The sequence below is a fragment of the Indicator indicator genome, chromosome 9 (genome assembly GCF_027791375.1).
Source record: "Indicator indicator isolate 239-I01 chromosome 9, UM_Iind_1.1, whole genome shotgun sequence".
NCBI lineage: Eukaryota > Metazoa > Chordata > Aves > Piciformes > Indicatoridae > Indicator > Indicator indicator.
Window position 1 is genome coordinate 35,241,246 of NC_072018.1, and position 23,969 is coordinate 35,265,214.

The window sequence follows — 23,969 nt, forward strand, 5'->3', positions numbered from 1 at the left end:
AACAGGAAAACAAAATGTAGTCAGCAGTACTTTAGAAAACTAAAGATCAGTTTCCTCCCCAAATGGTAACAAAAAGCACAGTTCTGTGTTTTTTTCAGAAAAAAGTTGCTGAGAGTAATTAATTTGTGGTGTTTTCATTGGAAAGAGATTTCAGCAAAGCGTTTCTGGGTCAATTTAATCTAGAACTGGATGATCTAAAGAGATGATGTTGGAATGTGCCTCTCTGTTTGACATGGTATCAGATAGCAGTGTTAGAGCTCGCATGGGAGTGTGTATCAAGAGTTTATCAGTGATGGGAATCTCAGGGAGGACTGGGAGGAAATTAGCCCATGCTCTCCTCATTGATTTCTTTACGTGCTCCTGATCAGCAAGCTGTGCAGCCTGGAGGTCAGCCCTGAACAGGAATATCCTTTTGGAAAGGCCAGGGGACAGATTTGGTGAAAGCTTTTGGGAATTTTGGGACTGAATATAGGAATTAACCTCCAGGTGTGTGCTGTTTCTTGCTATTAGGATTATGTCTCAGCAGCGTTGGTGATCATTGGTAGCCAATGGTTGACAGAGGTTGAGTTGGAAGCTTTCAGTTATGCCTGGTGGCTACAATTTGTAAAGCAGAGACTGATAGTTATGTAGGAGTCTGGATATGAGCAGCCCTTTTCTAATCTAATTGAGACAACATTATTTGTATAGATTCATAGAATGGTTTGGGTTGGAAGGGACCTTAAAGCTCATCCAGTTCCAACCCTTCTGTCATGGGCAGGGACACCTCCCACTAGCTCAGGTTGCTCAAGGCCTCATCCAACCTGGACATGAACACCTCCAAGGAGGGGGCATCCACAACCTCCCTGGGCAACCTGTGCCAGTGTCTCTCCACCCTCCCTGTCAAGAATTTCTTCGTAATCTCCAGTCTAAATCTGCCCTCCTCAAGCTTCAATCCATTCCCTCTCATCCTGTCACTGCAAGCCTTTGTCAAAAGTCCCTCCCCAGCTTTCTTGTAGGCCCCTTCAGATGCTGGAACGATGCTATAGGGTCTCCTTGGAGCCATCTTTTCACATCCCACTCCTCAATTTCCACCTTCTGTGGGATGTTTCAATACCTGCTTTATCTTTTTTTTCTAGTCACTTTTCCTATTTTTCCTGTAGCAATATTTTTGTTTTCTCTGAGTAAACAACCTTGCCCTTGCTGGTAGCAGGAAGCTCTGAGATTCATAGAATTGTTTAGATGGGAAGGGACCTCTAAAGATCATCCAGTTCCAACCCCCCTGCCGCTGGCAGGGACACCTTCCACTAGATCTGGTCCATCCTGGCCTTGAACACTTCCAGGGAGGGGAAATCCACAGCCTTCCTGGGCAACCTGCTCCAGTGTCTGACCACCCTTCTTGTAAAGATACAAACAGCTCCATTGGTTGCAGTGGAACTTGCTCATCGAGTACCTAGCATCGACCTCCCAACAAAGTACAAATATTTGAAGTTCTGCATAACTCCTTGGCAGTCATTTTATATCTCTTAGAGGTCTTGTTGTTTCCTAGCTATAAACACATTCCAGCCACACTCAGTGGGGTGGCCAGAAAATCAGTTTCAACCCTTTAAATGCAGTTTTAAAAACATTTTTTTGGGGTGTCACAAGGGTTGAGTGACTTGTGCCTTGCAGATTAGATGATGATTATCTGCAGTAGCTTGTAACAGGAAGAGAATTCTCAAAGCTATCTCTTGAGCTGGCTGTTCGAGCCTATTCTGTCCAGCCTGTGCCTTGTGTTCCACTTCCCGCTGCTTTATGTTGAAGGTGCATTTGTTTCTTTAATCAGCCAGTTTATATCTGCCAGGAATATATTTAATATAATGTCAAACACAATTGAGTTGAGAAGTGAAAGCTTGTTTTGGTGTCATTTTCTGGCAGCCATTATTGCTGTCAGAGGGAAGCACAGCAAAGCCAAGCTCGAACGGAGCCTTTCAGTGATAACAAGCTGCTTCGGCTGTTTGTTTTGGCCTAATGTTCTTCCCTTGGTTACAAAGCTCTTGTAAGCATGTGCTGAGTAACAGACCTTTAAAAACCATGCTAAATCAGGAGGATCAGCTTAGAGGATCAGATCAGAGCATCCAAGGGGCTCAGGAAGGTTGGCAACATCGTTTGTGCTTTATGAACAAGGATAAGGGGAGGCCTGTTCCAGTGGAATCGGCGTTCTGTGCGGATTGAGACAGGAAAGCCACAGCATTCTTTGGTACTGTTTACTGCAGTAACAGCTAGGCTGGGTAGTAAATCACCAAAGACAGTAGAGGCTTGCTAACTATCATTATTGACCCCTAAATCTCGTTGCTTACATGGAGAGAAAAAAAAAAAAACAACAAAACAAACCAGCAGCAAAATAGAACCAGATCCAAAGATTTCTCCCCTGCTTTGGCACAGGGAATGGAGACTGAAAACACAGGCAGGCTGAAAGAATTGAGACTGTTCAGATTCGCAGGTTGCATTGGTTTGGAAGGGACCTTCAAAGGTTATCTTGCCCAACACCCCTGCAGTGAGCAGGGACACCTTCAATTAGATCAGGCTGCCCAGGGCCACATCAAGTCTGATCTTGAATGTCTGCAGGGACGAAGCCTCAGCTGCATCCCTGGGCAGCCTGTTCCAGTATTCTACCACTCTGAGAAAGGGAGAGCAAGTGCTCAAACATTTGTCTGTTTTTCTGGCAGGATGGAGAAGAAGAAAATTCGGATGAAATCCAAGGTAGCTGCTCCCAACCTCCTGAGGGCACTGCATTCTCTGTACCAATTCGGTCACCTCTGTGATGTGACCGTTCACACACAACATCTGGGAATCCAGGAGGAATTTCTGGTTCACAAAGCTGTCTTGGCAGCTTCCAGCAACTATTTCAAGGGACTTTTCCTGCACAATGAGATGCTGGACACCAAGAATTGCACTGTGACTCTGCAAGATATTTACACGGAGGAGTTCACCTCCTTCCTGGAGTTCATTTACACTGCGGAAGTGGAGATTGAAGTGGAAAAGCTGCAGCGGATGAAAGAAATAGCTGAAAGACTTGAATGCAAGGATTTACTTGACATTTGTGAAGAAGTGAAAGCAGAGGGCAGGAAGGGTTTGGATTTGAGCCTCCATCTGAAAGGGCAGCTGTGCGAAAATGGAGGGGCACCGTGGGCTCACATCCAGCAAGAGGGGAACCACAAACAGAGTAACTCTTCCCAAGCTGTGGCAGTACCTGTGCAGAGGAAACTCTGGGATAGGCAGAAGCATAACGAGTTGTTGTCTGACTATGAGCTCATTGAAGGCCAGCCAGCAAGCCTGGAACAAGAGGACACTGCTTTCCCAGCCCCAAAATCCAGGACAGCAAAGCTGCTCAAGTGCAGCAAGACAGATACCACCAGAACCAGGCTCAGTGTGGATCTTGTTAGTCTGGAAAACGAGACTAGTTGTTCTCTCCTATGTCAGATGGAGTCAGAGGAAGCCTGTGTAGTAACTAAGAACACTCTGCTTGAGCAGTGGGAAGATGAAAAGAGTTTAATGTCCAAATTTGCCAGACAAACAGAACGCAGGAAATCACCACAGCGCATGGCCGAAGGTCTGCCACAGATTGCCTGCGAGAAGTGCAGCGAATCCTTCCAGCTTATCAAGCAGTACCAGGCCCACTTGGAGCTTGAGCACCACGTCAGTCTGGCTGTCCAGTACTGCTGCAACACCTGTCAACAGCTCTTCTCCACAAACCACAACCTTCACCAGCATCTCCTTGCTGCTCACAGTGATGAGCAGGGCTTCCTCTGCCTTTTCTGCAACAAGAGGTGTAAGAGCCAGAAGGACATTGATAAGCACAACTGCAGGGTGCATGAGAAGAAAAGGGATCCTCAGGCCTGCCCCTACTGTGACAAGCTCATCAGTTCTAAGTGTGGCCTGATGGTCCACATCCGAACCCACACTGGGGAGAAACCCTACCAATGCCAGCACTGCCCTGCCAGCTTTGCTCAGAGGTCTGCTTATAACACTCATATGAGGTACAGCATTCCCTCCATCTGGGATAAAAGCCTTCCCAAAGTCCTTGCTATTTTAGTTCCATAATTTCTTGGATCTGATCAGAAGCATGCACCAGTACAGATTAGGGGTTGATGTGCTGGAAAGCAGCTCCAAGGAGAAGGACCTTGGCATCCTGGTGGACAATAAGTTATCCACAGGACAGCAGTGTGCCCTTGTGGCCAAGAAGGCCAATGGTATCCTGGGGTGCATTAAGAAGAGTTTGGCCAGCAGCACAGTGGAGTTTCTCCCCCTCTACTCTGCCCTGGTGAGACCACATCTGGAATATTGTGTCCAGTTCTGGGCTCTCTAGTTCAAGAGGGACCAGGGATATACCAGTGAAGGTCCAACAGAATCACAGAATGGAGAGGGTTGGAAGGGACCTCTGAAGATCATTGAGTCCAAGCCCCCTGACAAAGCAGGATCACCTAGGGCAGGCCACACAGGAGCACATCCAGACAAGTCTTGAAAGTCTCCAGAGAAGGAGACTCTACAACCTCTCTGGGCAGCCTGCGCCAGGGCTCTGTCACCCTCACAGTAAAGAAGTTTTTCCTCATGCTGAAGTGGAACTTCCTGTGTTCCAGTTTGTATCTATTGCCCCTTGCCCTATCACAGGACCCCATTAAATTGGTGTTTGCCCTGATTTACGTCCACAATTTCTTATCCTTCCAGCATGGCCTTGGAGGAAAATGTCTAGTCCCTCCCATGTTACTAGTCAGGTGAGAAATATAATTGAGAAGCCCCTTCCTTGATAAATTGAGACCTTTTAATTGTCTTTGAAAGTCTTCATGGAATTTGCCTGTGGTTCATGAATGCTTAAAAGGAAATGACTCTCCCTCCAAGGCAAACATATTTGAATTGAAACAAACCTATTGAAGTTGTGCTATTTTTTATTTGTTTTAACAGAAAAATCCATGAGTCTAGGCAAGAGAGGGAGCTTCTGCCTGTCTATTGGATGGTGGTTTCACCTGTGCATAGACCAAACGTGACAAGCTGTGACAAGGACCCTGAAAGAGAGACATGGAGTGTGACAGCAGAGCCTGAAAGACAAAAACATGGGAGGAACGAAGAGGCCACGAGATGTGAGGAAGGACCTGGGAGTTCATCTGAGCCCAAAGCAGACTGTAGCAATGAGCAAGAAAAACAGAAATGGAAGGAAACTGAAAGAAGAAGTGAAGAAGGGGGCAAAGAAGATGGAGGTGAAATGAGTGTGAAGGGCAAAGAGGAGGCACATAATGAAGCAGACTGTTCAGAATTTGAAGAGAGTAGAGATAACGAAGAGGTCTGCGCTGAAGAGGACAATGAGGATGATGAGTGCTCTCATGAGAAGGATCACCAAGAAGGAGGATTGGAAGAAGAGCTTCAAATAAGGAAGGTGAACAAGAGGGGTGCGAGTAAGAAACCTGCCTATGTCATAAGGTGCGAGAAGTGTCAGGAGCAGTTTGTCTCACGGAAGAGGTATGTGGACCACTGCCGCGATGTCCACCAGTGCCTGCCTGGCAAAGCCTATCGGTGCGACATCTGCAGCAAGTCCTTTGCCAGTTACAACAGCTGGAAGGAGCACCGGGCGTGCGTGCACAGCGAGGAGAGGCGGTTTGCCTGCAGCCTCTGCTCTGCCACGTTCAAGAGGAAGCGCGACGTGCGGAGCCACTGCGTGCGGAAGCACGAGGGCAGGGTGAAGCGGCCGCTCTGCTCCGTCTGCGGGAAGATCCTCAGCTCCCGCACGGCGCTGGTGTTCCACATGCGGACCCACACCGGAGAGAAGCCTTACGAGTGCTCCCTTTGTCGCTCCAGGTTCGCTCAGCCCTCGCAGCTGAAGATCCACACCAGGTCAGCCCTCGGGATTGATCCTCCCGTTCCTGCTCCCTGCGTGCCTGCTGCCCTGCAGCACTTTTTTTTCCCCATCTCATTTCCCACTTCTGAGTCATTCTCCTTGCATGTTCTGATAGCAGGAACACTGGGATGCCATTTGTTCTGTGGTGCCTGTGATTACAGGATCACAGGATGTTAGGGGTTGGAAGGGACCCCTGAAGGTCATCGAGTCCAACCCCCTTGCCAGAGCAGGACCATAGAATCTAGCACAGGTCACACAGGAACACAGCCAGATGGGGCTTGAAAGTCTCCAGAGGAGAGAAGGATTAATTCTTTTACGTAAAGGCTCTGTCTGCAGCTGCTTATTGCATTACTTAGAATAAGGATTTTGAAACATGCTCTGTCCCAAGTTGTAAGCTGTCCTTTGAGACAGCCTTCAACGTTAGATGGTCTTCACTGACGAGCAGTAGCATGGGCTGAAGAATTAGTCAGGGACCTCAGAGACCCAGATGCTGAGCCCTGCTCACTCTTTATCGCTCTGAACAAGTTGTTTAGTGTGGGATTTCATGTCTTGTACTCACCACAAAAGCTGGGCTTGTTATCTGGGCTCCCTCTGTAGGCACTGGATGAATCACACTCTGGTGGTGCCTGTGTGATATGCGTCCTCTCCCAGGAGAGAGTGAATCATTCCATGGAATTTCCCATCTTTCTCCAAAGAGGGAGCCTAGCAGATAGCTTGTAGGAAGAGGTTAACTGTCAGAGGCAAGAGGAATCACATTATTAGAAACCATGGATCCATACAATGGAGACAGTTTTCTTCAGCCTCTTAAGCGTTCTTACAGGGATTTAAAACCTTCTGGGGTCTTCTGATTCAGGACCAGAAGAACATCTGAAAGTTTGTCGTAATCTGTCAGCTGAATTGCAGCAGAGCTGCAGTGTGACTGCAACACAGCGGTGACTCATATGGTTTGGATTGGGTAACTGTCTGGCTCATCTTTGCAGCATTTTGCCTGACAACTCAAAAATTATCTGTGTTTTTTGCACATTGCACCCTTTGGGTTGGAATCAGGGACGTCAGGACAGCGTTAAAACCCAGTGCTAGGCTCAGATTTTCTCTGATTTGAGCTAGTTTAAAGTCAGATGTCCTGAAACACTCCTTGCTTGACTTTCCTCAGTGCTTTTTGTTTTAAAAATGGGAATACCCTGCCAAAAAAAAACTTGCAGGGCAGGGGACTCGAGGCTGTGAGTGATGGCAGGAAGCCAAGAATGTGACCCACAGTGTCCCAAGGGGCAATCTAGATGCACTTGCAGTCTCTAGCACAGCAGCAGCTTGACAACATCCCTGCTTTCTCCCTTCTGATGCTGATATTAGGAGCTGTAACTCGTGAAAGAAAGGTAGATTGTGTCGAGTGAGGAAAAGATAAATCTTAAATGGGAGTTTTAGTGCTGTAGTGTAGCATCTCAAACACCTTCCTGAGTGAGCAGAATGCATTTTTCAATTTCATTTAAAAAATTAAGTGTGCTGCCTGTAAAATATAATCTCCAATACATCATTTTAATGCACTGCAAGAGCTGATTTATTAATACCTCTGTTTTGCTTCACTTTAGGTCCCATACAGGGGAAAAGCCATATATTTGTGAAGACTGTGGGGCTTGCTTTGCTAATAAAGGCAAACTCACTGGCCACAAAAGGACCCACACGGGTAGGCACTGACTGTTTCTATTCCTTCCATCTGGTTTCTCTCATCTTCTGCCTTCATACTACTAAAAATTGTGAGGTGGGATTCAAAGGAGGCACCCATTTATTTTTGTAACTCACAGAAGAGACTTCAAGTACCAGGAGGGAGCTGCTAGAGATGGAAAAGTGTTTGAAAGGCAACTTTGAGATACACAATTCTGCTGAAAGAATTCATAGATTCATAAATGGTTTGGGTTGGAAGGGACCTTAAAGATTATCTAGTTCCAGCTCCCCTGTCCTGGACAGGGACACCTTCCATTAGATCAGCTGCTCACAGTCTCATCCAACCTGGCCTTGGGTTGGATGGGAGGGGGCATCCACAACCTCCGTGGGTAGCCTGGTCAAGGGTCTCACCACCCTCACTGGAAGGAATCTCTTTCTAATCTCCATTCTAAATTTGCCCTCCTCCAGCTTCAATCTATTTCTTCTCTAATCACACCAAGCCCTTGTGAAATGTCCCTTCCTAGCTTTCTTGTAGGCCCTGTTCAGGTGCTGGAAGACTGCTGTAAGGTCTCCCCGGAGCCTTCTCTTCTCCAGGCTGAGCAGCCCCAACTCTTACAGCATGTTCCCACAGGGGAGGTGCTCTGACCCCCTCATCATCTTGGTGGCCTCTTCTGGACCCACTCCAGCAGTTTGTCTGAATTCAGAATGTCTTTTTCCCTCCCCCCAGGAGAGCGCCTTTTTAAGTGCGATGTGTGCGGAAAACACTTCGCCACCAACGAATACTTGAAGTGCCACAAGCAGTGCCACATGGGTGCCAAGCCCTACAAGTGTGAGGTCTGTGGGAAGACATTTGGACTGAGAGCTTCCTTGGCCCAGCACAGTAATGTCCATGCAGGTAACATAGCAAACCTGGAGGGGCTGGGAAAATAAATGGTGCTGAAAGCTTGAAGTACTTCCCAGTTTGGGTGGTGAAACCACTGCTTTCATTAGCTCCTTAAATGAGGTGATGAGGAGAAGCAGGGATCATACTGATCCTGGCATGTTCAGCAGTGCATGATACTGTGGAACTGTTTAGGTTGGAAAAGACATTTAAGGTCATCAAGTCCAACTGTTAATGCCAAGTCATCACAAAGCTGTGTCACTCGGCACCACGTCGACACATCCTCAAAACTGTTCCGGAGGTGGTGAGTCCACCACTGCCCTGGGCAGTCAGTTAACTGCATGACAACCTTTTTGGGGAAGAAATTGTTCCTCATGTCCAACCTAGACCTCCCATGGTGCAGCTTGAGGCAATTTCCTCTTGTCCTACCACTTATTATGTGGAGAAGAGGCTGACCCCCACCTTCCTCCAATTTCCTTTCAGGTTATACTATCTTGTATCATATCAGATGATTCTTGCTCCAAAGCCTGAGGCCTGTTTCATGCTGTTGAAGGAGCAGAGAGATGTTGGAGTTGCTGCTAATTCACCTTGTAGATCAGGAAGCTCTTTCCTTGCAGCAATGAAACATTTTATCACTTACTCCAGGGCCTCAAGACTGTATCTCCTGCATCCACCACTTCATCAGTAGTGATCATTGTCTGCTCAAAGGAGGCTGTAGCCAGGTGGGGGTTGGTCTGTTCTCCCAAGTAACAAGTGATAGGATGAGAAGAAATGGCCTTCAAATTGCCCCAGGGGAGGTTTAGCTTAGAAATTAGAAGAAACCTGTGGACTGAAAGGGTTCTCAAAGACTGGCACAGGCTTCCCAGGGAGGTGGTTGAATCCCCGTCCCTGGAGGTGTTTCAAAGAGGCAGAGATGTGGTGCTAGTGGATGAGGTGGATAATGCTTGGACTCAATGATCTTGGAATCATTTCAGTTGGAAAAGCCCTTTATGAGCCTATGAAATGAAGGCCAGAAGAAGCGGCTGCCTTCTAACCCCTGGTTGGTTACTTCTGTGTTTAGCCACCCGTCCCTATTTCTGCGAGCAGTGCGGGAAAACCTTCACCCAGCAGGGTGCCCTCCGCCGCCACCAGCGCATTCACTCCGGGGAGAAGCCCTACAAGTGCCGAGCCTGCGAGAGGACCTTCACCGACATGTCCACCTTGCGCAGACACGTCCTGGTACGCTGCTCCTCTGCCAGGCGCTTGGCTCCTGAGAGCAGATTCCCTGCCTTAATGATGGTTCACACCGGGGCTTAGCTTCTGATCTTTGTTAAAAAGAAACACGGAAGAGTGGATGTTAGGGTTGGAGGATTGATCAAAGAATGGTAGGGCTTGGAAGGGGCCTCTGAAGATCATCGAGTCCCTGCCAAAGCAGGATCACCTAGGGCAGGTCACACAGGAACGCATCCAGACAGGTCTTTAATGCCTCTAGAGAAGGAGGCTTCACAACCTCTCGGGGCAGCCTGCTCCAGGGCTCCATCACCCTTTCACTAAAGAAGTTTTTCCTTGCTGAGGGGGAACTTCCTGGGTTCCAGTTTGTACCCATTGCCCCTTATCCTAAAAAGAAACTGGTACCACCTTCTTGGCACCTACCCTTCAGATATTTGCAAACATTAATAAAATCTCTTCTCAGTCTTCTCTTCTCCAGGCTAAACAGCCCCAAGTCTCTAAGCCTTTCTTCATCAGGCACATGTTCCAGTCCCTTCATCATGCTTGTAGACTCCATTGTACACTCTCTAGTAGAACCCTGCCCTCTTGAGATGGGGAGCTCAGAACAAGACACAATACCAGGGCAGAGTAGAGGGGGAGGAGAATCTCCTTTGACTTGCTGGTCACACTCTTCTTAGTGCACCCCAGGATACCATTGGCCTTCTTGGCTACAAGAGCATGTTGGTGTCCCCTGGAATGGGATTTGCCTTTCACAGACAGCTTTTTTTTGTTACTGAAGTGTGCAGAATTTTATTCCAGCAGCCAAGCAGCTTATACTGCTGGCTGTCAGACCAGGCACCTCCTAATTTGTTGTACTGCCTTCAAAAGTAAAATTTAATCTTAACGGTATATTTAAAATACCTAATTCTGGTTGAATCTTCTTCCTACAAAAAGGAATGGTGTCACATTTTGTATTGCTTCTGCCATCTTTTACACTTCTTACACAGAGGCTGTAATAGGGTGGTTTAAAAAAAAAATCTTTGTATTCATAGTCATATAATAGTTTGGGTTGGAAAGGATCTTAAAGATCATCTAGTTCCAACCTCTCTGCCATGGTCAGGGACGCTTTCCACTAGACCAGGCTGCTCAAGGACTCATCTAACCTGGCTTTGAAAGGTTCCAGATGGGGGGCATCCACCACCTCCCTGGGCAGCCTGTTCCAGCATCTCACCAATTGTAATCACAGAACGGTAGGGGTTGGTTGGGGATCATCTAGTCCAACCCCTTGCTAAAGCAGGTTCACCTACAGCAGGTGTCTCAGGATTGTGTCCACAGGACTTGTTCTTACTTTTCAAAGTTCAGCTTTTCCTAGAATCATAGAATTGCCAGGGTAGGAAGGGACCTCAAGGATCATCCAGTTCCAACCACCCTGCCATGGGTAGGGACACCTCACACTAGATCAGGTTGCCCAGAGCCCCATGCAGCCTGGTCTTAAAAACTTCAGGGATGGGGCTTTTGTGTACAAGTGCAATATCAGAGTTAACCTGATGCTGTCTGATTTTTTTTGCCCTGGATGAAACCTTCACTTATGAAAGCCATTGTTAGGGAAAAACTCACTTAGGATTATTTTTTCCTTATATTTTTTCTTATTTCCTCTAGATTCATGACCGGAATGCTCACTGGAGAAGTTTCTTAATAGATCTTACAACCAAAAAAGACCATAACTGGTCCAAAATCGAGACTTTTTCAGAAGCCCACATGGATGAAGACGCTGCTCCCGAAATTTCGTCGGTTGGCCAAGGTAAACTTCATAAACCAGATAGTGGTGGTCTTGAAAAAGTAGAACCTGCGCCATCTAGCGGTAGCAACTCAGAAGACAACGACCGCTCCCTTTTATACTTCTGACATCGTTTACCGCCAGAAAACTGCCTTTCCTGGTCAAATTAGGGTAAATTATTGGAAAAAAACATATTTCTGTGTACGGACGCTGGTGTGGTACTTTCGCTGTCCATTTCTAACTTTGATTATTTTTTTTTCTTAATAAAGATGTGCTCATACCGTAATTGGCCATCATATTCTTATTTTGCATAGATTTGCATGAAACTCAAACTGGTTAAAAATAAGCCCAGGGCCTGGCCTCTATATGCCATTAAGTAGGCAGCATTTTTAATGTGTTATCAATCAACTATGTGAATACAGTCTGCCATGACCATACATGCTTTCACTGGTGTTTGATCCTTGAAGTAGAACCACTCATCACCTGTTTTGTCTTAATCTTGGCTTACCAAGTTGTTTTTGCTTTTTTAGGGCTACTTGCCTGCATTGAAAAAAATGTAGTGGTGTAATTCTAGTGGCCCCAAGTTCCCTTTTATCCCAGAGTGAAAATTCACTAAGAATTTGTATTGAATTAGTCATTGCAGGAAATGAATGCAGTTAAATTTCATTGCATACACAAGTTTTAGGTCTTCGTTCTGGAAACTGCTTCACTTGTCTTAGTGCAGCCTTAGTTTGTGTTTCATTCCGTGGCATTACTTCTGTATTTTCCTAGGGGACTGACAATAAAAACGTCCCAAGGAGAATTAGCAGCAATTTACTATCACTTATGGCTGCAGTAGTGTTAGGTCGATGGTTGGACTTGATGACCTTACGAGGTCTTTAGAAGTCTCATCCCTGGAGGTGTTTGCAGCCAGGCTGGATGTGGCTGTGAGCAACCTGCTGTAGTGTGAGGTGTCCCTGCCCATGGCAGGGGGGTTGGAACTGGCTGAGCCTTGAGGTCCCTTCCAACCCTGACAATTCCATGATGCTGAAACAATTCGGTGCGTCTGTGAGTCCGCGCGGTACCGCGCCGGGCCGCGTTGCCTGGCAACAGCGGTCGCGTGGAAACTATGTCACTTCCTGTGCGCCGCTGCGGCGCCTGCACGGTCGCCAACCCCGACTGTTGTGAGGGCCTGCGGAGGGCGGGGCTAAGTCCGGCAGCACTTCCGGCCGCCGCCCGCAACGTGCACGGTGAGGAGCAGCCGGGCCCGCGCCGGCTGCAGGGCTGCCCGGTGAGTGCGTGTTCGGGAGGGGCCTTCCGCGGGCTGCCGGGCGCGGGGGCCATGGCGCAGCTATGGGCGGGGCTGGCCCCGGCCCCACTGCGGCCTTGCTGCCTCCCGCAGCTACCGGCCGCTACATTTCCCCTCACAGCCAAGTGGCCGCTGTGGGCCTCGACTCTCTGCCGTCGGCATGGAGCTGTTTTCCTCCCTGTCCCTGCCGTAGGCAGGCGGCGGGACGTGCTTTCTGTAGTACATCTCTTTGTGGAGGGGAGATGGGTGGGCTCTCCCTCATCGCCTGCTCTAGGTGCGGGCAGACTCTCCGCAGTTCCCCCTCAGGGCTGCCGCCTGTTTTTTGGGTTCTATATGCGCGTCTGCTGCAGGCGACCCCCAGGCCCATCTTCGGGCCGCTGTGGCGCCGAGGAAGAGGCCCGCTGAGGGTGAGGGCGGCTGGCCTCATGTGAGCAGTGAGGACGCCGCATCGTTCCACGCAAGGGACCTGGTGGCCTGGTCCGGGGTCAGCGTATGTCTCCAAATGCCCCTGATGGCTTACAGTGGCTGCTGGGTCTTTGTGGGGTTCTCTTGCCTGTTATCTAAAAGTCGGGCTGGGTGTTTGCTGCAGCGTGCTGACCTGAATTTGTTTTTTAGCTTTAGTTTGTTGTTTTAACTTCTGCTTCGCACTGCAGACTGTGCCTGTTGTAGTGCCATTTTACCTGCAGTAGCTGGAGCATCCTGAAAGAAGCAGGTTGGTTTTTAGCAGTAACATCTTTTATTAATGTATGGAATTGGTGCAGAAGAACAGAGAAGCTTGTGGATCCACAATCTGTTATATCTAGCTGGCTCTTTATCTCTTTTCAACTGGTTTTGTCTCTGGAAGGGAGCACATATGCAGTGTGTGAGTGACCTTATGCAAGGGCTACTTTTCTTTATATCATTCTACAGGCCAGTCCTAACAAGCAGGCTCAGTCTGCAGATTTTCAGGCATCATTTTTTAAGATGAATGTATCATATTTGTATTGAAGATGTCCTGCCAGTCCCCACACTTAGCAGGTTGGTATCTTGTCACAGGAGTGGCCATGAAAAGCCTTCACAGCACATCTTATCATTTGTGTTGAATTCCTGCTCTTCCTCTGAACACATTCCAAACCAGTGGCAGGCAGGCAGGCAGTGTGTTCCCACAGTGGCTTTTGATTCTGTAGATGCTATGTTACTGCTTCCAGTTCTGGTGCATCCAGCACAGGATGCCCATTGAACTGCTGGAGCAGGTCCAGAAGAGGCCATGAAGATGATCAGATGTCTGGAACACCTCTCCTGTGAGAACAGTGACTAGAAGAAAAAGGCAAAACACATGTTGGAACATCCCACAGAAAGTGGATATTGATGAGTGGGATGTGAAAAGACAGCTCCAAGGAGACCTTATAGCAACTTTCCAGTACCTGAAGGGGATCTACAAGAAAGCTGGGGAGGGACTTTTTACAAGGGTGAGAGGGAATGGATTGAAGCTTGAGGAGAGCAGATTTAGATTGGAGATTAGGAAGAAATTCTTTCCAGTGAGGGTGGTGAGACACTGGAACAGGGTGCCCAGGGAGGTTGTGCATGCCCCCTTCCTGGAGGTGTTCAAAGCCAGCAACCTGAAGTAGTGGAAGATGTCCCTGCCCATGGCAGGGGGATTGGAACTGGATGATCTTTAAGGTCCCTTCCAATCCAACCCATTCTATGAATCAATGCTGATACAGAGTTGGGAACATGGTGGAACCAAGTAGGTTGCAGGGGGGTGCTGCTCAGAGCATCTTCAAAGTTTACAGGAATGCTGTTTGCTGTGGAATCAAACGTTTTAGCCAAAATAATTCCATTCTTTTGAGAGCTTTGGAACACCTGCAAACATTCCTGGGAAATACGACATAACCTAAATGGTGGTGGAAACAACGAAGCTCATGCAGGGCACTCAGAATTCAGAGGCTGTCAGGCTGAGTGATGAATTTTTTTCTTTTTGACAAGAGGAAGTTTTATACTTTCTTAGGTTTGCCTTTGTCACAGTTACAATGTGGTTGTGCAGACTCCTAGGCTTTGGTTGGTTAAGCATTTCAGATTTTATCCCTGTCTTGTTTAAAAGTCTTATCTCAAAAGCCTCTTTGAGGAAGTGTTTATTTGGTCTGGCAGTGAACTTAATCTTACCTGTCTCTTGCTGCCTGAATAGGAGGGAGAATAATTCCTTCATTCCACATGCTTTAATGAGAACATTTCTTTTGATCTTCCTCTGTTTGCTTTGTCCCCATTATGGCTTCTAATAGTCTGTAGTGTTTCAGGTAAAATTACAGTCGAAATTTAAGTTAACTTTGGAGAAATCTCTGACTGATGGTGTGGCTTTAGATATGATGCTTTTGGAAATCTCTGCACCTTTCACAATGCTGTTTTGTTCTCAGGCATCTCAAGTGCTTAAATCTAAAGTGAAGCATTCTTAAGAGTCTGGGTGCTGAAGTCTTTGAGTTTACAGATTCACATTGGGTTGGAAGGGGCCCCTAAAGGTCATCTTGTCCAATGCGCCTGCAGTCAGCAGGGACACCTCCAACTACAGCAGGCTGCCCAGGGACACATCAAGTCACATCTTGAATGTTTTCAGGGACAGGGCCTTAACCACATCCCTGGGCAACCTGTTCCAGTATTTTACCTCTCATTTTAAAGAGCTTCCTCCGGATGTCCAGCCTAAATCTCTCCTGCTCCACTTTCAAACCGTTGCCCCTCATCACTACAAGCTCCTCTAAACAGTCCCTCCCCAGCCTTCCTGTAGGTCCCCTTCAGATAATGAAGGTCGGCCCAGAGCCTTCTCTTCCTCAGGCTGACCAGCCCAAATTCATTCAGCCTGTCTTCACAGGAGATGTGCTCCAGTCCTCTGATCATCTTTACATCCCTCCTCCAGCAGGTCTCTGTCTCTCTCCTGTTGGTGTCTCACAGTTTAATTAGCTTTGGAGGCAAATATGTAACCAGCTGTGTTGTTTGCAGCTTTTCACAGAGAGAAGAAAGATGGAAAGTAATGCGGTGCTGCTGGAATCCAAGTCCTCCCCCATCAACTTGCTGAATGAAATGCATCAGCTGCGTCTCCTGGGCCACCTCTGCGACGTGACGGTCAGTGTGGAGTACCAAGGTGTCAGGGCAGAGTTTGTGGCCCACAAGGCTGTCTTGGCAGCCACCAGCAAGTTTTTCAAGGAGATGTTCCTCAACGACAGCGAAATGGACAGCCCCAGGACCATCGTGTTCCTGAACGAGGTCCAGGTTGCTGATTTTGCTTCGTTTCTGGAGTTTGTCTACACTGCTAAGGTAGAGGTGGAAGAAGACAGAGTACAGCGTATGCTAGAAATAGCTGACAAGCTGAAGTGCTTAGACCTCTCAGAAGCCTGCTTTCAGTTGAAGAAACAGATGCTTGAGTCAGTGCTGTTGGAGCTGCAGAACTTCTCTGAATCACAGAACTCTGAGGAAGAGAGTTCTACCCAGCCAAGTACTCCACTGGAATCCAAAGCAGCTGCTGTGCCAGAAGCTGACCAGGCAGATTGTCCTTTGGCTCCTCCAGATTCCCCAGCAGGCAGGCCCAGCAGCGAGATGTCTCCTGAGATCCCAGCTGCCAAACCAAAAGAGAAAACGGACAGAAAGAAGGAAATGGCAAAGCCTCCTTACACCCAAATCAGAAGGGCGAGTGGGAGGCTGGCTGGGAGGAAAGTGTTTGTGGAGATCCCCAAGAAGAAATACATGAGGCGGCTGAGGGAGCAGCAGAAGGATGGAGAGGTTGCTGTGGAAGAAAAAAAGTGCCCTCAAGAGCAAGAGGTGTGCGATGTGGAGGGGGAGGAGGAGGAGGATGAGGAGGAGCAGGCAGAGAACAGCATCAAACCCCAGAGCGAAGAACACAGCTTCGAGTCGGGAGAGCACCTGCCGAAATCCGAGGAGGAGAAGAGGCGGGACAGCAACTTCAAGTGCAGCACGTGTGAGAAGGAGTTCCTCTACGAGAAGAGCTTCCTCAAGCACATCAAGCACAGCCACGGCATCGCCGCCGAAATCGTCCACCGCTGCGACACCTGCGGCCAGACCTTTGCCAACCGCTGCAACCTCAAAAGCCACCAGCAGCACGTCCACAGCAGCGAGCGCCACTTCCCGTGCGAGTTCTGCAGGAAGAAGTTCAAGAGGAAGAAGGACGTCAAGAGGCACATTCTCCAGGTTCATGAGGGTGGTGGGGAACGTCATCACTGCCTGCAGTGTGGAAAGGGGTTGAGCTCCAAAACTGCCTTGAGGCTCCATGAGAGGACGCACACAGGGGACAAGCCTTATGGGTGCACAGAGTGTGAGGCTAAGTTTTCTCAGCCTTCTGCACTTAAGACACACATGAGGTATGAACGGACTTAAGTGGCCTTGTTAGATTCTGGGGGGAGAAGCAGAGTCCTCTGAAACACACCTTGAGCCTTCAAGTGAAGTGGGGATGTAAAATGCACCTGACCAGAAAGTGTCCATATTTCCTTTTTTTTTTTTTTTTTTTTTTTTCCCCTTTTTCTCAGCTTGGTTGGTTTGGGTTTTTTTCCCCCTGCTTTTCAGGTTCAGGGGGTTGCTGTCATTTTCTTTAAGGCAAAGTGGAGGCGTGTGGGTGTTGCAGCTGAAGGGCACAGACAACTTTACCCATGAGGGCAGCCCTGGTAAAGAGTCCATGGGATGTCCCACATGAGAAAAACAACTTCCCCCATGCTGAATTCTTTGCAGGATTAGGGCTGTAATTATTTCAGCTCATTTGATGCTTCTCAGTAATCGATTTGGAAACGTTTTGCAGTAAGTGTGAAAATAATAAGATTTGTCCATTTATTAACTTGGGGAACAGCAGATTTGGGTGCTAAGCATAGAAAACAGCTGCTGTGTGACTACAAACAGGCTGACACAGCGCTGGAGGTGAGTGAAGCTCTGAAGATACCCACACAGAGCTGATGGAATCAGTTGTGGTGAGACCCAAATGCACCATCCTGAAGGTTCATGGGCAAGAGGTCTTTATCAAGGCAAAAAATTCTAGCTATTGACAGCTTTGCTCTGCCTTTATCATTCTCCTATTATTTTTTGGCATGAGATTCTCCTCTGTTGTGTACCACTGACTGTTCCACCAGGTTGTGTATGCTGGAAGCTCAGTGCTGTCCTAACCAGTGTGTCATGCCAGTCTGTGGTGAGAGTTGCTCATCTTTCTGTATGTGTTTTGACATCTCTGCTCCTTCTGTTGATGTACTGCCATGAAAGCTGGCCTGTGTTGGCTGTGCTCCTGCAGCAATCTTCAGAAGAGTCCCTGAAGCTCTGTGTGGGCTCAGGATTCCAGCTGGAATTTAAACTGGGATACTGGTTTAGGCAGCAGTAATGCTCTCAACTGCCTTTTCTGTCTTTTTAGGGGCACTGAATTCTTGCACGGATAGTGACCTGTGAGCAGCCAGAGTAAAGACAACCTGTGTTGTGCTGCAAAGGACAGGGAGATTCCTGGGTGCTCTAATGCTGCTTTCTCATTGCAGAATCCACACTGGTGAAAAACCTTTTGTCTGTGATGAGTGTGGTGCCAGGTTCACTCAGAATCACATGCTCGTGTATCACAAACGCTGTCACACAGGTAAGGCTGGCTCTTGGCATGTGCTGCCCAGAGGAGGAGACCCTGCTCTGCAACCAGGAGATCTTCTTTACAACCAGAAAGTGATTTTTGTGGTGTTTGGTGTGAATTATAATATCAGATGTTCTCCTTCCTAGACAGTTGTACTGAGAAAGGCTCCTTTAGGTGGGTAGGCAGAGAGCGGGGAAGAGTAAATGTAAGGAGTAAAGAGTTGATGAAAGGCCAGGTTGGATGAGGCCTTGAGCAATCTGGTCTAGTGGAAGGTGTCCTAGCCCCATGGCAGGAGGGGGAGCTAGATGATCTTTAAGGTCCCTTCCAACCCAAACTATTCTATGAATCTGTGGAGATCCCAGCTGTCTGGGATCCAGGAACAGGCTGCTTTGCATGATCTTCAGTAGCCAGGTTTAGGTTGGATAATAGAAGAAACTTTTTCACTGAAAGGGTTTTCAGGACTGGAACAGGCTGGCCAGGGAGGTGGTGGTATTGCTGTCCCTGGACATGGTGCTAAGGGACAAGGGTTTGGCACCAGACTTGGCAGGATTAGGTAATGGTTGGATGATATTTAAAGGTCTTTTCCAACCAAAATGATTCTCTGATTCTGTCCAGGCTGTAAACTGGTGTTTGGAGGTGACCTTTTATACCACCTTGGAGCTGTGTTGCGTTTTTACATCTCTTCATTGACCTGCTGCCTTCTTGCACTGACTTGTCCCTAATGTGGATGGCAAAAAAACCCACATCAAAATGACAATGAAAGAACACTATTTGACCTGTGTCTTACTAAAATTGCCTGATTACCCCTGGAGGCCTTTCACTGTACACAGCAGTGGTCTGGATTTGCAGAGGACCACAAAAACAATCAGAGTGGAGAACCTCCCCTATGGTGACAGACTGAGGGAGTTTGGGTTGTTCAGCCTGGAGAAGAGGAGGCTCTGGGAAGACCTTAGAGCAGCCTTCCAGGACCTAAAGGGGGCCTACATGATAGCTGGGGAGGGATGTTTTACAAGGGCTGGTTGTGATAAGACAAGAGACAGTGGTTTGGAACTAGAGAAGGATAGATTTAGGTAAGACATTAGGAAGAAGTTCTTTACTGTGAGGGTACTGCAGGCCTCATCCCTGGAGCCAATCAAGGTCAGGCTTAGTAGGGCTCTGAGCAAAACCTGATTGGGGTGTCCCTGCTTACTGCAGGAGGGTTGGACTAGACGAGCTGTAAAGGTCCCTTCCAAACCAGTGCATTTTCTGATTCTATTCATGTGATGTTAATTTTTCTCCTCTTCTCCTCACCTTTGCTGCAGGGGAAAGACCTTTTATGTGTGAAACCTGTGGGAAGAGCTTTGCTTCTAAGGAGTATCTGAAACACCACAACAGAATCCACACTGGATCCAAACCCTTCAAATGTGAAGTTTGCTTCAGAACATTTGCACAGAGGAACTCCCTTTACCAGCACATAAAAGTCCACACAGGTTGGAGGTGCTTTTGTGTTTCATGATTGGAAAGCTGTGGATCTCACAGCTGCATTTATGCAAACAAGGGATTTCTCCAGTGGGTGTCTCTTTTGGGGATTGATTCTGTGGTTATGTGCAGATGTGGTGCTGAGGGATGTGGTGTAGTGGTGACCTGGCTGTGCTGTGCTGTGCTGGGAGGGCTGTGAGGATGATGAAGGGACTGGAACATCTGCCTGAGGAGGAAAGGCTGAGAGACCTGGGGCTATTTAACTTGGAAAAGAGAAGATTGGGAGGAGATGTAATAAGTACCTGGGGGGTGGGTGTCAAGAAATGGTGCCAGGTTCTTTTCAGGGATGTCCTGTGATAGGACAAGGGTCAATGGATACAAACTGGAACACAGGAAGCTCCACCTCAACATGATGGAAAACTTCTTTTCTGTGAGGCTGACTGAGCCCTGGAGCAGACTGCCCAGAGAGGTTATGGAGTCTCCTTCTCTAGAGACTTTCAAGACCCATCCTGTGTGACCTGTCCTAGGTGATCTTGCTTTGGCAGGGGGGTTGGACTCAGTGATCTTAAGAGGTCCCTTCCAACCCCTATCATTCTGTGGTTATATGATCTTAAGGGTCTTTTCCAACCCAAGTGATTCCATCTCAGCCAAGTGGTTGTTTCAAGGAGTGCTCAGTACACTGACTGCAGCAAGGCAGTTTGTGATGTATTCGGAGAGAACCTTGTGGTTCATGCTCACCTTGTAATGGGGAAAACATCTCCTGTGGGACAGGATTTTGGGTGCTAGTGGAAAATATATTGTAAAAATGTGGAGGCTTCAGTGGCTGCCCAGATTTCTGCAGTAACTGCTTGTTTCAGGTCTCTCAAAATTGTGTGAATTCCAAGATCTTGGCTTTTTTTTTCTTTGGAGGCTTCTGTGTGCCTCATTGTTTCATGAAGCAGAGGAGTTACCTGGGGTTCCTCAGTGAGCAGCACCTGTAACACCCCAACATAGATTCACACATTCATAGAATGGTTTGGGTTGGAAGGGACCTTAAAGATCACCCAGTTCCAACCCCTCTGCCATGGGCAGGGACACCTTCCCCTAGCCCAGGTTGCTCAAAGCCTCATCCAGCATGGCCCTGAACATGCTGGTGCTGGTCACTTCTCCCAGGTAATTCATGATAGAACAAGAGGAAATGGCCTCAAGCTGCAACTGGGTAGGTTTACACTGGACATTAGGAAACATTTTGTTCATGGCAAGAGTGGTCAGGGATTGGAATGTGCTGCCCATGGAAGTGGTTGAGTCCCCAAGCCTGGATGTTTTTAAAGGTGGTTTGGATATGGTGCTTGGGGATATGGTTCTGGGTTGGACTTCTGGGTGATCCTGAGGGTCTTTTCCAACCTGAATGTTTCTGTGATTCTGTGATCTCCATGGGGGAGGACATCCATGACCTCCCAGGGCAACCTGTTCCAGTGTCTCACCACTCTCACTGGAAAGAATTTCTTTCTAATCTCCAGTCTCAATCTGCCCTCCTCAAGCTTCAGTCCATTCCCTCTCAACCTAGCACTTCAAACCCTTGTCAAAAGTCCTTCCCCAGCTTTCTTCTAAGCTCTGTTTCAGGTACTTGAAGGCCACTATAAGGTCTTCCCAAACTCTTCTCTACTCTAGGCTGAACAGCCCCAACTCTCTCAGCCTGTCCCCATAGGGGAGGTTCTTCAGCCCTCTGATCATCTTCATCACAGTATCACAGTACATTAGAGGTTGGAAGGGACCTAAAGAGATCATCAAGTCCACCCCCTCTGCCAAAGCAGGATCACTTAGGGTAGTCCACACAGGAATGAATCCAGCTGGGTTTTGAAAGCCTCCAGAGAAGGAGGCTCCACAGCCTCTCTGGGCAGCCTGTTCCAGTGCTCCATCACCCTCACTGTAAAGAAACTTCTCCTCATCTTGAGGTAAAACCTTCAGTGTTCCAGCTTGAACCTGTTGTTTCTTGTCTTATTACTGAGCACCACTGAGAAGAGCTTGGCCCACTTGACACCCACTCCTCAGATATTTATACACATTCATGGCCCTCCTCTGGACCTGCTCCAGCAGCTCCATGTCTTTGTGCTGGGGTCACCAGAACTGAGCGCGGTTCTCGGGGTGGGGTCTCGGGGGAGCAGAGCAGAGCAGAGGGGCAGCTTCAGCTGGCTGGTGCATGCCCCCGTGCTGCTGTGGTTTCAGGGGAGCGTCCGTACTGCTGTGACCAGTGCGGGAAGCAGTTCACCCAGCTGAACGCGCTGCAGCGGCACCACCGCATCCACACCGGCGAGAAGCCCTTCATGTGCAACGCCTGCGGCAGGACCTTCACCGACAAGTCCACCCTGCGGCGCCACACCTCGGTGAGATCCTCTCCCCTTCTGGCTCCGCAGCCCCCTTCCTACCAATGGCGTAACTCTCTCAGGCCTGCAAGGGGTCTTCAGTCTGGTTTTTGTGGAGTTTCATGGAGTTGCTAGGGTTGGAAGGGACCTCAAGCATCATGCGGTTCTCACCCCACTGCCACGGGCAGGGACACCTCACACTGGATCAGGTTGCTCAGAGCCTCATAGGGTTGTTAAGGTGGGAAAGGACCTCAAGGATCATCTAGTTCCAACCCCTCTGCCATGAGCACGGACACCTTGCACTACATCAGGTTGCTCAGAGCCACATAGAATCATAGAATTGTTAGGGTGGGAAGGGAGCTCAAGGATCATCCAGTTCCAACCCCCCTGCCCTCTACAGAATCAGAGTCATGGAATGATTTGGGTGGGAAGGACTTCTAAAGGTCATCTGGTCCAACCTCCCTGGAGTGAGCAGTGACACCTACAACTAGAGCAGGTTGCTCAGAGCTCTGTCTAACCTGACCTGGAGTGCTTCCAGGGATGGGGTATCTACCACCTCTGTGGGTGACCTGGGCCACTGTTTTATACTCTCAGTGTAAAAAAAAATTCCACTTTATCTGTAGTCTAAATTTCTTTTAATTTCAGACCATCACCCCTTGTCCCATCACATCTTCTCCTAAAAGGTCTATCTCCATCTTTCTTCTTGGCCCCTTTAAGTGCTGAGAGACCTTGATAAGGTTTCCCCAAAGCCTTTCTTCTCCAGCTGAGCAACCCCAACACCCTCACACTGTCTTCACAGCAGAGGGATTCCAGCCCTCAGATCATTTTTGTGGCCTGTTCTGGACCAGCTCCAACAGGTCCTGCTGAGGACTCCAAAGCTGAACTCTATTCTGTCTCACCAGAGCAGAGATGAGGGATGTTATGTGGGATGTAAATGAAGATCCCTTCTACCAGCATCAGGCATAAGCTGAATCCAAGCTCTCCAGTTCCAGTCAGTCATCATGATTTCAGCCTTCTGGTTTTTGTCTGCTTTATTTCAGATACACGACAAAAACACACCCTGGAAGTCCTTCCTGGTCATTGTCAAAGGAGCATCTAAGAATGATGAAGCTCACAAAACAGAACTTCCTGATGAAGAGTATGATATGTCACCTAAAATCCCAGAGAATGGCCACTACCAGGGCTTGGCTATTGTCCCAGGGAGTGTCATCACCCTGCATGAAGACAGCTCTGCCACAGGAACAGACTGCAAGTCTGATGGGACACCACGGCCACAGGAAGGCCTCATGGCTACCACTCTAAGTGAGCTGACAGTGCTGCACACTCAGACTGACTCTGTTCAGCCACAGCTTCATGCTCTGGTCAATATGGAATGATTTGGTTCTTTACAGACCCTTTGTAGAGCCCTATGCCAACATCCTGTGGTGGGAGCTAGGAGAAGGAAGAGGTCTAGATGTGATTTCTAGAACTCATTTCCAGCAAGGAATTTCCAGTATTTCTTCCTTATCAGTACAAGCTGGGAGCTGATAGGATTGAGAGCAGCCCTGCAGAAAAGGAGTCGGGGTGCTGGTGGATGAGAAGCTGGACATGAGCCAGCAATGGGCACTTGCAGCCCAGAAGGTCACTGGCAGCCTCAACTGTTAAAGACAGGCTGAAAGAATTTGGGCTGTGTATCCTAGAGAAGAGAAGGCTCTAGGGAAACCTTAGAGCTGCATTTCAATATCTGAAGGGGACCTACAGGAAGGCTGGGGAAGGACTGTTTAGAAGGGCTTGGAGTGATAGGATGAGGGGCAATGGCTTGGAACTGGAGCAGGGCAGATTTAGGTTGGACATCAGGAGGAAGTTCTTTACCATGAGAGTGCTGAAATACTGCAACAGGTTGAACAGAGATGTGGTTGAGGCCCCATCCCTAAAGACATTCCAGATCAGAGTTGATGTGTCCCTGGGCAGCCTGATGTAGTTG

General features: G+C 48.3%; 2 protein-coding genes across 2 annotated transcripts; both read left to right on the forward strand.

Moving 5' to 3' along the window:
- The first annotated feature begins 2,685 nt into the window (after positions 1–2,685).
- LOC128968805 (GDNF-inducible zinc finger protein 1-like) lies at positions 2,686–11,477 on the forward strand. The gene is made up of 6 exons (XM_054383387.1): positions 2,686–3,995; positions 4,918–5,841; positions 7,432–7,526; positions 8,232–8,399; positions 9,445–9,602; positions 11,232–11,477. The coding sequence occupies exons 1-6, from the start codon at positions 2,686–2,688 to the stop codon at positions 11,475–11,477; spliced, it is 2,901 nt and encodes a 966-aa protein (XP_054239362.1).
- A 4,148-nt stretch (positions 11,478–15,625) lies between these two features.
- GZF1 (GDNF inducible zinc finger protein 1) lies at positions 15,626–23,624 on the forward strand. The gene is made up of 5 exons (XM_054383630.1): positions 15,626–16,977; positions 18,124–18,218; positions 19,508–19,675; positions 21,870–22,027; positions 23,047–23,624. Exons 1-5 carry the CDS (start codon positions 15,626–15,628, stop codon positions 23,380–23,382), a joined length of 2,109 nt encoding a protein of 702 aa, XP_054239605.1. The 3' UTR covers positions 23,383–23,624.
- The last annotated feature ends 345 nt before the right edge of the window (positions 23,625–23,969 follow it).

Excerpts from the sequence above, each read along its gene's own strand:
- LOC128968805 (XM_054383387.1), top strand. The coding sequence starts at position 2,686 with ATGGAGAAGAAGAAAATTCGGATGAAATCCAAGGTAGCTGCTCCCAAC. Across the intron at positions 7,527-8,231 it reads CCACAAAAGGACCCACACGG|GAGAGCGCCTTTTTAAGTGC; the intron begins GTAGGCACTGAC and ends CCCTCCCCCCAG. Across the intron at positions 8,400-9,444 it reads GCACAGTAATGTCCATGCAG|CCACCCGTCCCTATTTCTGC; the intron begins GTAACATAGCAA and ends TTCTGTGTTTAG.
- GZF1 (XM_054383630.1), top strand. The coding sequence starts at position 15,626 with ATGGAAAGTAATGCGGTGCTGCTGGAATCCAAGTCCTCCCCCATCAAC. Across the intron at positions 16,978-18,123 it reads GCACTTAAGACACACATGAG|AATCCACACTGGTGAAAAAC; the intron begins GTATGAACGGAC and ends TTCTCATTGCAG. Across the intron at positions 19,676-21,869 it reads GCACATAAAAGTCCACACAG|GGGAGCGTCCGTACTGCTGT; the intron begins GTTGGAGGTGCT and ends CTGTGGTTTCAG.